Source organism: Oryctolagus cuniculus, chromosome X, assembly GCF_964237555.1.
Source record: "Oryctolagus cuniculus chromosome X, mOryCun1.1, whole genome shotgun sequence".
In the NCBI taxonomy this organism is placed as follows: Eukaryota; Metazoa; Chordata; class Mammalia; order Lagomorpha; family Leporidae; genus Oryctolagus; species Oryctolagus cuniculus.
In genome coordinates this window covers 110,942,964-110,959,249 of record NC_091453.1, presented here as the reverse complement: position 1 = coordinate 110,959,249, position 16,286 = coordinate 110,942,964, and the positions used below count along the sequence as shown (strand labels likewise).

The 16,286-nt window shown below is 42.9% G+C and overlaps 1 protein-coding gene across 1 annotated transcript in view; it reads left to right on the top strand.

Annotated features, from left to right (window-relative positions):
- GPC4 (glypican 4) overlaps positions 1–16,286 on the top strand; it is a 119,969-nt gene that overhangs the window by 82,387 nt on the left and 21,296 nt on the right. Inside the window, exon 4 of the mRNA XM_070067376.1 lies at positions 12,969–13,360. Within this exon, the coding sequence (XP_069923477.1) occupies positions 12,969–13,360 (392 nt within the window). The remainder of the gene's footprint in view (positions 1–12,968; positions 13,361–16,286) is intronic.

The window sequence follows — 16,286 nt, the reverse complement described above, 5'->3', positions numbered from 1 at the left end:
GACTGGTATCTAGCAAACCATAATCCTCTAATGTGTACTGCATTGCTTGATTGATTTTTAGGTATTTCATAAAAGATTTATTTATTTGAAAGTTACAGGGACAGAAAGAGAGGGAGACAGATCTTTCATCCAGTTGTTTACTCCCCCAAAAGGCCACAACAGCCAGAACTGAGCCAGGCTGAAACTAGTAGCCAGGAACTCCATCCAGGTCTCCCACGTAGGTGGCAGGAACTCAGTACTTCAGGCACCATCTGCTGCTTCCCAAGCACATTAGCAGGAAGGTGGATTGGAAGAGCAGTAGCCAGAACTGGCACTCTGTCTAGGATGCGACAGCATCTAAGTGGCAGTTTAAGCCTCAGTGTGCTTGTCCATGATTAAATTTGTATTTATTTATTTTGAAAGGCATAGAGATAAACAGATCTCTCATCTGGTTCATTCACGAAATGCCCACAACAGCCATGGCAAGACCAGGAAGACATCAGCATCAGGAGCCATGAACTCAACTTGGTTCTCCCATGTGGATGGCACGAACCCAACTACTTGGGCCATCACCTGCTTCCTGGGGTGTACATTAGAAGAGAGCTAGAATTGAGATCGGGGCACTCAGTTAGGTGATTGCAGGGTCCTAAGTGGTGTCTTCCATGCTGTACCAAACACTGATTGATTTTTATTAAGACTTATTTACTTGAAAGTCAGAGTTACACAGAGAGAGAAGGAGAGGCAGAGAGAGAGAGAGAGAGGTCTTCCATCCACTGGTTCACTCCCCGATTGGCCACAAGGGCCGGAGCTGGGCTGATCCGAAGCCGGGAGCCAGGAGACTCTTCTGGGTCTCCCATGTGGGTGCAGGGGCCCAAGGACTTGGGCCATCTTCTACTGCTTTTCCAGGCTGTAGCAGAGAGCTGGATCAGAGGTGGAGCAGCCGGGACTCAAACCAGCCCTCATATGGGATGCCAGCACTACAGGCGGCAATTTCACCTGCTATGCCCCACTGATTGATTTTTAAGGCTGGCGACCAGAACCTACCAACCATTCTCAGGACCTAAGGATTCTGGGATGTTGAGTAAAGTGTTATAAAAGGATCTTGACTCTCAGTATCCAAGGGTGGGTGCTTTCACCAAAAAATTGTCTGGGCTATTGGAAAAGTGAGACCCTAAACTCTGCCTCTTTGATGTGAAGGAGAGGACATTGGACAGAACAAGATGGCAGCTGGGAAACCAAGACGGGTTAGCACAAGAAAAGCTGGAGACATATAGTAAGGAAACAGCAGAAGGACACAGGAAAACACAGTGGTTCGGGCAACTTCAGCAGATTATCTTTTGCCATTTACTGGGCAAATCCAAAGTGGTAACCCTGAGCCCAGGTACTTTCTTGGATCGTCAAAACTTATCTGTGACCTTTACTTTTGTGTAACCCTTTAAATAAAAATAGGGCTTAAGGGCTTGTGCACAGTTAAGAAGATCTGTTACAGAAGTCATCGCATTGGCTCAGTTTCCCACCATTCTTCCTCGATTGAGTGCCAGGCAGGGTTCTAGTGCCAGCTTAGGCATTTTCGGAGTCGTTGGGCTTGAGGGGTGAATCTCCTCTCCATTTCTTTATTTCTAAGAATTTTTTGTTTGTTTCACACTGTGATTTTATTGGTGTGTACATTCAAGAGATGGCAGTCTGTAGTCCAGTTTTTACCTTCTAAACTGTGTGTGTGTGGTAGGTGCGTAAGTGTGTGTAGATCTGGGTGGAGTACAAGAGACCACTTCCTTTGGCAGCATCCCCTTCAAAAGAATCCACGGATTTCCCATGTTTGAAAAATGTGTGACGCTGAGTTTAGGAACTCACTTCTGTACTGTAATCTTTTTTATCCACTGTTTAACTTAGGCTGTTCCCATGCTGGAGATAGAGAGCTTGAGTGTGGTAGTGACAGAGCTAGCTGCTCCCCCTCTTGGCGAGTTCTGGGAATTTTTTGGGTAGTAGAATTGTTAATTAACATAGCAGAATCAGTTGTCTCATGAATATGCTAATCAGATAGTTTAGAGGGGATTGTGAAGAATTGCTTGGCAAAGGAAATAGGAATAGTAGAACTGAGGCATAATTTGTGTTTGGGGACCACAGCATAGAGACCCACCCCCAAATGCCTGGCATTTTATGAGATACTACTTGTTTTTAAAGGAAGCATAGCAGAATAAAAAGCCCCGGTACATTCGGATGATCAGAGCTGCCATGTTAAATGTAGTAAACACGATGTTGTAGCTATGAAGAAATAGTATTGTTCTAAAACCCCTTGAATCATTATTTGCATGTTAAAAGAAACCTTAAGGACATAGAGAGGTTGTATGAGGCTAGTCTGTTGGGAAAACTCCTTCTCGTTTTAGGAGCAGATTTAACAACTTTGGAGGGAAGGTAAAACCCACTGAGTTGTCGGCCCGGTTCTGCAGTGAACCCACTGGGACCTGGGGCAATGAGCTGGGTCTCAGTTATCCCATCCAGAAAATGAGGGGGTTGTGTTAGATGCTCTCTGAAAACCTTTTCAATTCTGAAAACTCTGACTCTTTTAAACATGTGACGAGACCAGCTGCTTGAGTGAATGGTCTTAGAAGATGTTAATTAGCCGTCTGTATGGTACGCTCTATTTTCCTCCTATCATTTCTCAACTCTCCGCTACTTTCACCAGGTCTTTGAAAATCCTCCCAGGAGCCCGCAGCTTGTTAACCGGAATAATAGTAGAAATTTTCTGAATTAGCTTAAAATGCACATAAAAGAAATAATTGTGCATCCCATCTATGAGCATGGGCCAGTAAACTAGAGCGGCTCCCCTCCCTGGAGCCCTCAGTCCCCCCTCCCCCGCCCCCGCCTTGTTTGCTGTCGTTTCTCTGAGGCAGGGCATGAAGTGCTCTTCATTCTTAGCTGAGTGAGTGCTTTAGCACAGACTGAAAATGGACTCGTTCATAGTGCCCATTCCTTCCTCGAGGCAGTAGGGAAAGGAGATTGGAGGCCAAGTTGAAGGCATTAGAAGACAAGCATGTCCAGCTCAGCTTCATGGCCCTTCACTGGATTCCCATATCTGACCTTAACTGTTTTTGACTATATGAATATATTTCTTTGATTTGATTTATTTTTCACTTATTTGAAGGGCAGAGAGACTGATCCTCTGTCTACTGGCTCACTCCTCCAATGCTCACAATAGCTGTGGCTGTGCCAGTTTGCAGCCAGGAGCTGGGAAGTCAATCCGGGTGTCCCATGTGGGTGGCAGGGACCCAAGCACTTGGTGTCTCCCAGGGTGCACATTAAACAGGAGGCTGGGTCAGAAACTGAGGCAGGACTCGAACCCAGGCACTCAAATATGGGATGCTAATATCCCAAGCAGCATCTTAACGGCTGTGCTCAGTACCGGCACCTATCTCAAATTTTATTCATTACAACATTTTAAAAAAATTGTGCTTTATAAGCCTTTGTAACAGTGCAGAGGGCAACCTTTCACAGGCTGGGTAGCCACAAAAATACAGAAAATGACTTGAGACCTGGCCTTCCTGCAAATGTCCCCATCAGATCATGCTAATAGTCTTTGTTTAGTTGGAAAGCATTTGCTACTCTTTCCTTTCCAATTCTATTTCCCCTTCCTTGTATGTGAACGATACTAAGAGGCCAGATGGTTTTGCTACTTCTTCTCTAATCTCTCCGTGCAACCTGATGAGACTGAGTCACTGCAAGCTCACTGCGATCAAATCAAGAGCTCAGACGAAACACACACATTTCTCTGATGACAAGTTTTCTGCCTTTTGAGTTGTTATGTGAAGTGTGACCGATTGTGGTCAATACCGGCTGTCTCCCAGGGTTGGAAGCGCTTGTGCAGCTTCCACCCGGCCCAGGTCACTTAGGCTTTGGGGCCTCTGCTTTGACTTTTGCTGAAGGCATGACATCAGCCAGAAGTGGCTTATCTGTTTGCTGCCAAGTAAAGAAGAGTTTCAGCTGAACTGCTTTGTATCTACTCTGTTGGTTCCGTGCATTTTGGGCCTGCAGGTTCGCAATGGTGGTGTTTGTTCCTTCTATGCGTCTGTCTGTCCAGACAAAGAAAAGGGCCCGTTGGGTCCATCATCAACTCCAGCTGATTGGCAGATTTGCTGAGCTGGTCAGTTTTCAGCCCTTTCTTATTCATTGTCCATGCCCGTCTCCCTAACCCCCTCCCTGGACAACAGTGACAGAGCCATGGGAACTCTTGTCATAACTACGACTCAAACAGCAAGAGTGTTCCATGGGAACACAGTTTCTGGAAGTCACTTGAGCGATGTGTCAGAAGTTTTGAATAAGCTCTTACTCTTTGACTCAGTAATCCCATTTCTAGCATGTATCCCAAGGGGGAAAAAAGATCTACATAAAAATTCATGTTGAATATTAATAGGATGATCATCACAGGAATTTTATAGTAATGAAAAATTAGAAATAAGCTGAAATGCCCCACAGTGACTACATTATGGTCTGTCCATATTGTGTCATGGTAGACAGTAATTAATATGACGTTTCTGGGGCTGGCATTGTGGTGCAACAATACTGCCATCCCATATGACCATAGATTCGCATCCTGGCTGCTCTGCTTCCAATCCAGCTCCCTGTAAGTGTACTTAGGGAAACAGAAGAAGATGGCCCAACTGCTTGGGCCTCTGCCATACGTGTGGGAGACCAGCATAGAGTTCCTGGCTGCTGGCTTTGCCCTGACCTAATCCCCGCTGTTGTGGCCATTTGGGGAGTAACCAGCAGGTGGATGACCTCTCTCACTCTCTCGCTCTCTCGCTCTCATTCTGTCTGTAACTCTGCTTTTGAAATAAATAGTTTGTTTTAAGATGATGTTTCTGGGGTGAGTGTTTGGCCTAGCAGTTAAGATGCTGGTTGAGATGCTCACACTCCGTATCAGGGTGCCTGGATTTGAGGCCCAGCTCTGCTTCTGGTTTTAGCTTCCTGCTAATGTGCACCCTGGGGGAAGCAAGTAATGATTCAAGTAGTTGTGTCCCTGCCACCCCATGGGACACCTGGATTGAGTTCTGGGCTCTTGGCCCTGGCCCTGGCCATTGCAGCAATATGGGGAGTGAACCAGCAGATCAGAGCTTTATCTGTCTGCCTCTGCCTGTTGAAGAAATTGAGACAATTTGTAAAAATTAAATGTTTCTGAACAAATTTTAATCACATAGGAAATGCTAACCATATAATGTTACATGTGAACAGGGTGTAAATATAGTATGATGTCAACAATGTGATAATACATATTTTCATAAGAAAAAGAAAAGAATTTCAATAGTAATCCATTGTTGCTTTCTTTTTGTAGTGGGATTTTGAGTAGTTTATGCTTTCTTCATCACTTTGTATTTTTCAAATTGCTAAAATGAGGAATACTTTATAAAAAAGAGTGTTTATCTTTTTAAAAATGTATTTATTTTCATTTTGTTTGAAAGACAGAGTGACAGAAATCCTCCATTTTCTGGCTCACTCCCCTTATGCCCACAATAGCCAAGACAGTGCCAGGATGAAGCCAGGACCCTAGAACTCAGTGTAAGTTGCCCACGTGGGCGGTAGTGCCCCAAGTATTTGAGCTATCACCTGCTGCCTCCCAGGGTGCACATTAGCAGGAAGCTGGATCAGAAGTGGAGTAGCTGCTACTTGAACCAGCCCCAGATACAGGATGTGGATATTCCAAGTGACTTTAACTGCTGAGCCAGTTTTGTTGATGAACAGTGCAGGAACATCTTGGTGGTTTTTTCCACTTTTGTTATTAAATATCCCAGTGCTCACTATAAATAATTTGGGACAAGTTGAAAAGTACATTGAGGCAACTAGCAGTTAAACTGAATGGAAGGAATAAAGGGAAATAAAGTTATCTTGAAAGCATGAAGAAATATTATTTTTTTGAGTCACTACAAATTGGGGGGAACAAAACAGAAATTTTTTTCAAACATCCTTGATTCTCATCACCCAATCATCACCATTGTATGTACCTCCTCTTTTTCTTGGAGTGCACAGATAACTTATATGCATACATGCAAATTGGAAACAGACTGATCGTGTTATTTTGTGTCCTGATTTTTCTCTTGACATTAGATCATGAACAGCTAGGAAGATCCTTCAAAAAACGTTTATTGAAATGGAATTAAAAGATAAGTTTATTTAGTTGCAAAAATGTTTGGACTTCATGCATAGTTATTTTTTTTTAAAGGCTCTTGGGAGACTATTTTGAGGTTGCATTTACAGCCATATGGTACCTCTCTGACTGGTCCCCATAGAGGTTAGTATGTGCAACCCTCGAGATGGCTGCTCCAGCTTCCTAGCTTACTTACACATGCCCTTGCTGTGTTCTGCACACTGATGAATGCAAAGAAATGGGAGGTGTGCCCAAGTCAGTTGGCTAACTAGTGCTGAGCATGCCCTTAGTAGAAATGGAATGAGGCCCAGCCAGAGGGACCATAGCAGTACTAAGCTGGCGTCCCTGGCCACCTCAGCTAAAGCCAGTAGCCTTGAGAGATGAACAGTGTATTTACTCCCTAGGATCCTTAGCCTGCAAATGCATCCACTTATAAAATTAATCTTGGGAAAGAAATGGCTGATCCTGGTTTGGCAGGATCCCATGGCACTCTTTGATACACTAACACCCCTAATAAGGGTTGCTGCTGGCCTTTGGCCTGTCTGCTTACGAGTAGCCCTATCAATTTGCTCTCCACTGACAAACGTGAGTTGAGTTTATGACCTTTTGGCATACTGTGCCCTAGCAGGCACTCTGGAGGGGTGAAGTTGTGTCATGATAGAGGAAAGTGCCTGCAAGCAGGACAGGGGAGGACATAGTTGTAAACCAAAGTTTCAGTTTGCCAGTAAAATGCTTGCTTGATTCTCCTCTTTTCCCTTACATTTATAGCTGCTTGTATTTGCTGTCCTTCATGAAATATTCATCTTGGTGAAAGAGTGGATGGATGGGTGTAACTCCTCCAGTGTTCCTAACGGTTTGCACAGTATGATTTGTAGCATTTCCAAAGAGGCTTCCTTCCTCGGGAATTTTGTTGATGCGGTAACTTAATGTTTGCGTGCCACACCAGAGCTGTGAAATACAGCATTTATAATAAAGAGGAAATTAATCCTTATATGTAAAAGGCAGCTTCCTAATAACGTAAACACAAGGTGGTAATTTATAGCAGCAAGCAAATGGATTGAATAGAAAGGGCTTCCAATCTCTTAAGGTCATGGGTTAATTCTAGAATGCATTCTAGCTCATTAATCAATAGCCAGTCAATTGTTTATAAAGGAGTAACTAATGGCATTTAATAGCAGGACTGGAGGTCCTTTGACCTGTTTCAAGAATTTTGAATGTTTATTTGACGCAAGACAAGTGGCTGGGATAGAAGTTCCAGAAGTTCATGATGTTCTTCTTCAATTTTTTAAAGACAGGATATTTACATGGAAAACTTTTATATGGAAAAGTTTTGCCGTTTCACGCTGGTTTTTGCCATGTTAACTTGCTTTTCTTTACATTCAGAATAATTACATTTTACAGCTGGCAAGTACTCACAATCCCCCAGCTTAGTCCTTGTAATGAGCCGACTTCTGGCACAGAAGGTCGTATGCAAATGAAATATGTGGAGGGAGCAGTGGGGAAGGGCCTGTTGATGAATTCTTAATTTTCATCTGTGCTTGGTACTTATGATAGTCTTTTAATACAATGTAAGCTCTTTTCCCAGTGTTAAGGTTTCTCCATTCTCTGGTTTTCCCTCAGTAGCCGCTGCCACCCTCCTAGAAGTCGGGGACATTTCGCAACCTTGGAAGGTAGAGCCATTAAGCGTTTTCCTTTGGATAAACAGCTCCCGGTTTTATAAGGCCTTGCATGTTCTTAGCAGACCTCCAGCAGCTGTGGTTTCATTTATGTTCCCCTACATGGATGATGTTTGACTCCACCAGGAGAGAGAAAAACCAGTCTGAAAAGATTGTCAAAGCAACTGTACTGGTGAAGAAAGCCTATCAGGGCAACAATAATATCATCTTGTGTAGTCCAGAATGGCGATTAATTGAGTGTCTACTTTGTACCGGCTAGGAGCTGGGTGGTAATGGCCACATTTTATAGGTGGAACAACAGAGGCTCAGAGAGGCTAGGCCTTTTACCCAACTGAGGTCATCTAGCTCTCTAGAGGACCCATGCTTTTCTCACTTTTTCACAGCTGTTTTAGATTCCTAGTGTGGTACAGTGTTTACTTCCATCTTGTGTTAAGTGCCGGTCCACAAGCTCAAGGAGTCACCGGTTCTTGATCCTCAGAATATATATATTTAAGTCTCCAAACTGAAAGGTGAAGGAGAAGTAAACCCTGATCAGAGATACCATATTCAAAATGCTTACAAACCACCTCCTCTCTGAACTTCTTTAAAACACCAATAGCTTCACTTAAACCAGACTCCCTTGAACAGCATTTTTTATGAATACAAGCAGTTGCTGCAAGGGAGATCTAACTTCCAATTAAGTTGGCTTCTGATCGTTGTGGAATTCTGGTTTACACTGCTCTTGGCTGGTTCTCTCTTAGCTACCAAGTGTATTATAATTGGTTTCAGGCATAATGATTATAAGGGATGATTGCTAGGTGTCTTGGCCTAGACAGCTCTCCTTTAGCAGTTAAGATCTGACCCTGATCCTGAGTTCTGAGAATAATGGGCAGAAATGGAGATGAGCATTGTAGCAATTAATGAAGTTGCTATTGATGGCTGTGGACTGGGACTTGAATGTCTAATTTGTGTTCCATTCCTCATTGTAGAAGGAAATGTCATGGGAAAAAAGGGGGGGAGCAAGGAGGTGGAAGAATTATGCAAGAACATATGAGAGCTGGTAGTTTAACAAGAGGAACAGATGCAAAAGGTTTTTTTCTTCCATTTTTCCTAATAGCAAATTATTATGCTTTGGTTGATAAGGTACCTAATTGGTATGGATTTTAGAATTTAAATCATTCCTGCCATCCTTGCTAGTTCCCATTGGGGCAAAAAGCATAGGTAGAATAATGCCATTTAACAGGGCCAGGAAGAATAAGTCTAATGAAAAATGAATTTAAGTCTTCTAGATCTCTTGAGTTTTTTTTTCTGTTGGCTCCCAAAGGTGAAATAGATGAATATTTCAGAACTTGCTATATAAAATGAAAGATTAAAGAGCTTTATAGATTTTGTAAAAACCTCTAGTATACTCATAAAACCACGTGTGGAGAGTGGTGACAAAATAAAGGTGAACTGGATGAAGGAAATTTGTCTTTCTAGAAATTTTCATTATGGTCTGATTGGCCAGGAAGAAGGTTAAGAGGCATGGAAACTGTGTACTTTGATTTGAGCCCATAATGGCCACTCAGTACATACTTGCCAAATTGCATAGCCATTTGGAGAGATTAAATTGTGAGGTTTCAACTTGTTATATCACCTTTGTAGAATTTCCCAAGCATTTATTAACCATGTGGCACACTCAAATGGTCTTTATATTTGCCACTTATGTGGCCACATTAAAGACTCTTTCAAAACATGAAGGAAAGGAAATACATTTTCTGAGAGATGAAATGAGTTAGGATTTCATATGTATATAGCAGCAAGCTGATTACTTAAAGCACAAACTAACGTGTACACACACACACACATGAGTTTCCTAGACAGAATGGAAGTCAGGGAACCAAAGTAAGATCCATGGTGGTGGGGCTGGCGCTGTAGCGCAGTGGGTTAACAGCCCTGGCCTGAAGCGCCAGCATCCCATATGGGTGCCGGTTCTAGTCCCAGCTGCTCTTCTTCTGATCCAGCTCTCTGCTATGGCCTGGGAAAGCAGTAGAAGATGGCCCAAGTCCTTGGGCCCCTGCACCTGTGTGGGAGACCCAGAAGAAGCTCCTGGCTTCAGATCGGTTCAGCTCTGGCCAATGCAGCCATCTGAGGAGTGAACCATCGGACACAGAAGACCTCTCTCTCTCTGCCTCTCCTCTCTCTGTGTAACTCTGACTTTCAAATAAATAAATAAATCTTTAAAAAAAAGATGCATGGTAGTGTTGCATGTCACTTTCAAGTCAGTCTCTTCTTCATTAGATCATTTCTCTTGTACTCACGCACCCATATCATAAGAGCTGCTGATCCAAAATAGGAACTCTAAGAATATTTTATTCTTTCTGGAGAATGTTCAACCTTTTAATGTTTGTTTGACCGACAGCATTTAGAAGCCTAAAGGATGAACTTTTCATTTCCAGAAATTTTAAATTAAAGCTCAGCTTGACATGCCACTCTGAATATAACCCCTCCTAAAACCAACAGAACTGAAGATGTCGTTCATTAAAAAGACAAGTGAGTACTGAAAATCACTTACTAAATGAATATGAAAGCCCAAGTGGAAGTAAGTCTCAACATTCAGTTTCGTATGTGTGCCAATTTTATGAGCAATATTATTACCCGTTGTAGGAAACAACCTGTGGTTGTGACAACTATCTGGGTAACACATTGGGCGTGTAATAGCACAAAAAACCTTTGGGCACATTTATGTACCCAGTGTAGAAGAACCAGGAGGGGAGGATGCTAGCAATTGATAAGCATGCTGTGGGACATGGCCCAGAGGACATTTAAGGGGGACTCCCCCACTTTGAGTTCTGAAAAAGAGCTGCATGCATCTCATCATCTACCTTAACACTTAGCAGAGAGAATTCCACACAAGAAAATTTGACCCCAAGAGATCATTAAAAATCACTCCTAAGAATGTAACAGTTTTTCTAAAAATGCAATTCATTGGAAAGACATCTTCCCCTAATTAAAACATTATCACTTTTCCTGAAAGCTACACACCCAACACAGCCCCTGAGCTGCTGGCAGTTGCTAGTGAGAGGTGAGATGGGCATAGTTTCAGCAGCCAGAATTGTTCTCCAACTTCAGGGGACCGCAGAATCACAGATGGCTGGACTCCCCATCCCTCCACCCTGGAGTTTTGGAGTCTGCTAGGTCTGAGCTGAAGCCAAGAACTTGCACTTCGAGCAAGTGCCCAGGTGATGCTGGGGTGTGCTGGTCCTTGGCCTCTGCTTTGAGAACCACTTAGCAGGGATTTGGGGCAGAATAAAAGGTCTGCCAAAGTAGCTGATTTCGCATCCAGTCCTTCTTATTGGGTTCTCCTGCTCTTTATGCACATTCAGCCCTCTCTGTCTCAGGGACACAGCTTCGGTAAAAATGCCAGGCTTTGCTCTTGTGATGGGCATGAGTGACCTGCCTATGTTTGCTCTGCAGAGGGAATCCATTCTCCTTTCTCTGAAAAAAGCCCAGGAAATCAAAGGCAAGCAGTAGTACAAGGCATGCCACAAAGTTCGTGGAAAAATGGAATTAAACCATACGTTTATTTTGGTGCAAAAACGAGATCCATGCATAGTTTTTTTTTTTTTAATACCCATTCCCAAGAACTGTTTGAAAATCCGTTATAGGTATGGCATTCAAAATTTCTTTGCACCAAAGTAAACTTACCTTTTACTTCCATTTTCTGTGAGCTTCTCTAAGTACCCGCATAGACAAAAATTAGATAAAAGGACAAGGAGAAAGGCTACGAAAAACATTTCACTTAAGGTTTGACAAGCTGGATCCACAGAGAACCAGATTCTTCTGCCCCAGCCCAGAGAAGCAGAGTGATGAGTTAGGAACATGAGAAGCAGAGATTCATAGAGAATCTCTTGGCATGTAGCGAATGTCCAACACATCTGTCTCCCTCCCGATGCGTCTGTCTACTCAGACCAGATTTTTGAAAAACTATTTGCAATTAGTTTTCAGTCTCTGATTTGCCCACCCAGTGTGAGAAGAGAATGGTTTTGTAGCTCTTGCGTTTTGATAAGCTCGCCAATGTTCTGGCTTTGAAGCTGGCGTCATATTTTCTTTCTGCTCCCTGTTCACTTAAAGGCAGTTTCTTATTTGATGTGGTCCTTTAATTTTGCTTTGGTATTTATTATATTTCCTGCCTATAAACTTGATATCATGAGGTGTTTGTTTTTGTACCAGGCAAGAGCTTCTTGAAGAATGACTAATGTTACAGATACACTGGGGGCTTCTCTTTTCATGGACTCCCTGAGAAAAGCTTCAGGAGCAAGCTAATTTGCCTTACCAATTCTACTGAAGAGATAAAAATCTTTCACACTTAGGTAGTGGCTACGTGGGAGCCAAAACACAGATCTGAAATAGCCTGGTCTTCTCATTTGTACTTTTCAATGAGTTTTCCATGCTGTCATATGTATAGAAGCTATGATTGAGTTCTTTATGCATTCACATCCCCGACTCTCCCCACCTACCCACAGACACAGACACAGACACACACGCACAGGATCCTGGCGCTCACTGTATAAATCCATTAGGAACCTGGGGTCAACTTGGTGGCCCCATTTGTACTAAGGTCTGAGAACTTACTTCAGAACACTCACGCGCTTACTTCTAGGGGTGTTTCATTATGTTTCTTTGCCTCGAGCATTTTCCAGGCATGCCGTGTAGATAAATAAGGAGAAGAAAAGGAAAACAAATCATGCTCAAGTAAAAACTTTTGAAAACATCTGTCTTGGTCTTAGGTTACAATTAAGGAGCATGATTAACTTTGGTTTAGATCCTTGCAGTAAAACGTTCTGGAAAACCTCAAGATTGAGACTTCTTGTACCTATTTTTGTCCGATTCTTTGTTCACCTTGAGATCATATAGGAATATGAGAAGCAGAATGACTTTCGTGTTGTACCAACTCCTGAGAAGCTATTTGTTTAGAATTGTATTTGTCCCCTCTTTTAGACAGACATATATGTAGGTGACGCCGTGACATGGCTTTCCTTTCGTTGAGAAATGATCTGAGATGGCAGATTCCAGAAAAGTAAATAACCCTTTATACAGGCATGTTTTCCAATTGAATTTTTTGGAGTTTTTTTTAACTGTATTATTACAAAAAAGCCTTTTCCTTCATGTTTCTTTTCTTTTTGTTTTGTTTTGTTTATTTTTGTTGTTTTTTTTAGAATTCTTCAAAGAGCTGCTTGAAAATGCTGAGAAATCCCTGAATGATATGTTTGTGAAGACATATGGCCGCTTATACATGCAAAACTCTGAGCTATTTAAAGATCTCTTTGTGGAGTTGAAGCGCTACTACGTGGTGGGGAACGTGAACCTGGAAGAAATGCTAAACGACTTCTGGGTTCGTCTCCTGGAGCGCATGTTCCGCCTGGTGAACTCCCAGTACCACTTTACCGACGAGTATCTGGAGTGCGTGAGCAAGTACACAGAGCAGCTGAAGCCCTTCGGAGACGTCCCGCGGAAGCTGAAGCTGCAGGTCACTCGTGCCTTCGTAGCAGCCCGTACTTTTGCTCAAGGCTTAGCGGTTGCAAGAGATGTAGTGAGCAAAGTCTCTGTGGTAAGCGCTATTTACGTTCTCCGTTTCTGTTCTGTTTCCTTTCAAGAGAACGTTCGGGAAAGGAAGAGAAGGTACCACCGGAATTCCATGGGCTCAGTTGTACTCTCTTCTTTTTTTCTTGTGTCTTCTTGCTCAGATTTTGTCCTTACCCTCGTACATGTACATTTCAGAATTACTAAACAATTCTAGGATGAACATCTTTATATATCATTCTTAGGCTTTCCAGTGGTAGCCATTCGTACAAGTCAGATGTATGATCACTCTGGAATCTTGATTTAAAAATGGATTTAATTCCTTCACACTCATTTTCACTCTGAGTACACTTACCCTTTAGTGAATTATATGAGGGACTTCAAAAAATTCATGGAAATGTGCATTATCTTTTATTCATTCATTCACTTATTTATTTGAAAGGCAGAGAGGGAGAGGGAGAGGGAGGGGAGAGGGAGGGAGGGAGGGAGGGAGAGAGGGGGAGAGAGGGGAAGAGAGGGAGAGAGGTTGAGCAAACTTCTATCCACTGGCTCACCCTCCAAAGGCCCAAGCCAGAAGCTGGAAATGCAGTGCAGGTCTCCCATGTAGATTGCAGGGTCCCAACTATTTGAGCCATTATTTATGCCTCTCAAGATCTGTAATCAACAAGAAGCTGGAATTGAGAGTGGAGCTAAGTCTGCCACCCAGACATTCCTGTATATATGGGAAGTGGGCATCACAAGTGACATCTATTTTTTTTAAGATTTATTTATTTACTTGAAAGTAGAGTTACAGTGCAAGAGAAGAAGAGAGAGAGAAATAGACAGATCTTCCATCTACTGGTTTACTCCCCAAATGGCTGGAGCACCCAGTGCTGGGCCAATCTGAAATCAGCAACCAGGAACAACTTCTGGGTCTGCCATGGGTGCAGGGGCCCAAGCACTTGGGCCATTCTCCACTGCTTTCCCAGGTGCATTAACAGAAAGCTGGATTGGGAATGGAATAGCCAGGACTCTAACCGGCACCCATATGGGATGCAGGCACTGCAGACTGTGGCTTAACCTGCACTGGCATCCACAAGTGACATCCCAACTGCTGGTCCACCTGCTGTTTGCATTATCTTTCAGTTTGAAGTTTTTGTGAACTCTTGGAATGCTCCTTGTACACATACAGGCTCTTCTTTTGGTTGTTTGGTGGTGACTGTGCGTGAGCCTACCAGTTCTAGTCTAGAAAAGACTTTGACATGCATGCATGATCTTGGTGGACTTGCAGCTCTTTTATTAGTCAGTGCTTTCTGTGATCATGAATGTGGCCCACACTGCTCTTGATAGTGACTTTGTTTATAGAAAACTAAGTTGTAATGTAAGAGCAGGAGGTGATGAGCGAACTCTGATATTTCATTTGTAAATGAAGTGAAATGGAAGAGAGCAGTATTTTTCCCACTGTGTTCCTTGGAGCCACCTCTGGAGGCACCTCTGGAGCCTCCTTGAGGAGGGAGAGAGGGAGGGGGGCACCTTCTAGTGCGCATCTGTGCCTTTACCAACTGCTTCTGCCAGAAAGGCTTTGTTGCCCTTGATTTTATGCAAATGGGGTGGGGGTGGGTGGAGCAAGATTTCAAGAGGACTTAGGTTGTACCGCTCCTTCCCCACACCCTAATTGTATTTCAGGACTTCCTGAATACCTGCCCACCTCTACCCTTCCATGTCCCCAAACCAGGGAAGAAACAAAAATGCTGGAGTGAAGTTACCTTTGCAAGACCCATCTTAGTGCTATTAACTTCATACACTCAAAGGACAAAGCAAATCATAGGTCATTGCTAAAATACTAGCCTAGGTACACAAAGGATAGCAGCTTCTGCTTAGGCCACGTGGAGACTTTGAGGACTAGAGGAATGGGCAACTCAAATTGCATGGCCACACTCAAGTTGCCACCTGATGGCTGTCATGGTCAACCTAGCTGTAGGTAAAACCTAGTAAGTAAACATCTAAACTACGCAGTGCTTATTACCATTATGCCCAGGCAACAGGCATCACTAATCGTTGATAAGGAATCAGAACAATTCTGGGCAGACTGTATGGCTAGTTGGAGAAGAAATTGTTATTTACAGGGGTGAAGATAAAGATTCTACACAAGTATGTTTTGAAAAAGAGACGCGTATAGGCTTTCCATATTAGAATTGGATGATACTAAGGATTAGTTGATCGGTTGCATTTGTTACTACAGAGTTGTGTATTCTGTCTGTCTCCAGGCTATAAAGTGTCAAAAAACCAATTCTTTCTGATACGGTTTTATTTATTCCTTTGCCTCCTGATAATTTCATTGTAAATAAAAAATGTTGGAGTATATCAAGGTAGGTGAGCGTTAAGTAGGGAAATGTTTGCTACAATCAGACAAATAATCTGGTCCTTGAACTTCTGCCAATCCTAGCAACCATTATTAATTTTGGAGGTGCTTACGTTGGAGTCCCTAAAGTACTGCACAACTAATCCAGATCGAATGCATTCACATTGTAGGTCACCTAATATATTTGTCATCCTTGCGCAATTCCTTGCATTCATCCTAAATTGAAAATACAGGAAAGTGCCACTGTGTGGTTTGAATGACTGTGTGTGCATGTGCACATGTGTGTATACTTGTGCCAAAGAGAGAGAGAGAAGGCACGTGTTTGAAAGGTGATTTCTTTAACCATCCCTCTCTTCTTCTGAGTTCCAATGATAATTCTTTGAAATAATTACCCAACAGGTGATACAGGCCTACCGTGGAGTTAGCGTCTGTTTATGAAGTTGGAGCCACTTTAGACACGTGAGATTCCTGGAACCTTCCAAGTTAGGATCAGAGAGGGTGACTAAAATAAGGAAGTGATTCAGACAATTGATTAGAGGTTAGACCATTGAAGGCAAGAAGGCTTGCCTTTGTTTACATCACCTTACCTCCCAGGATGCTTCCCTGTGTTGCA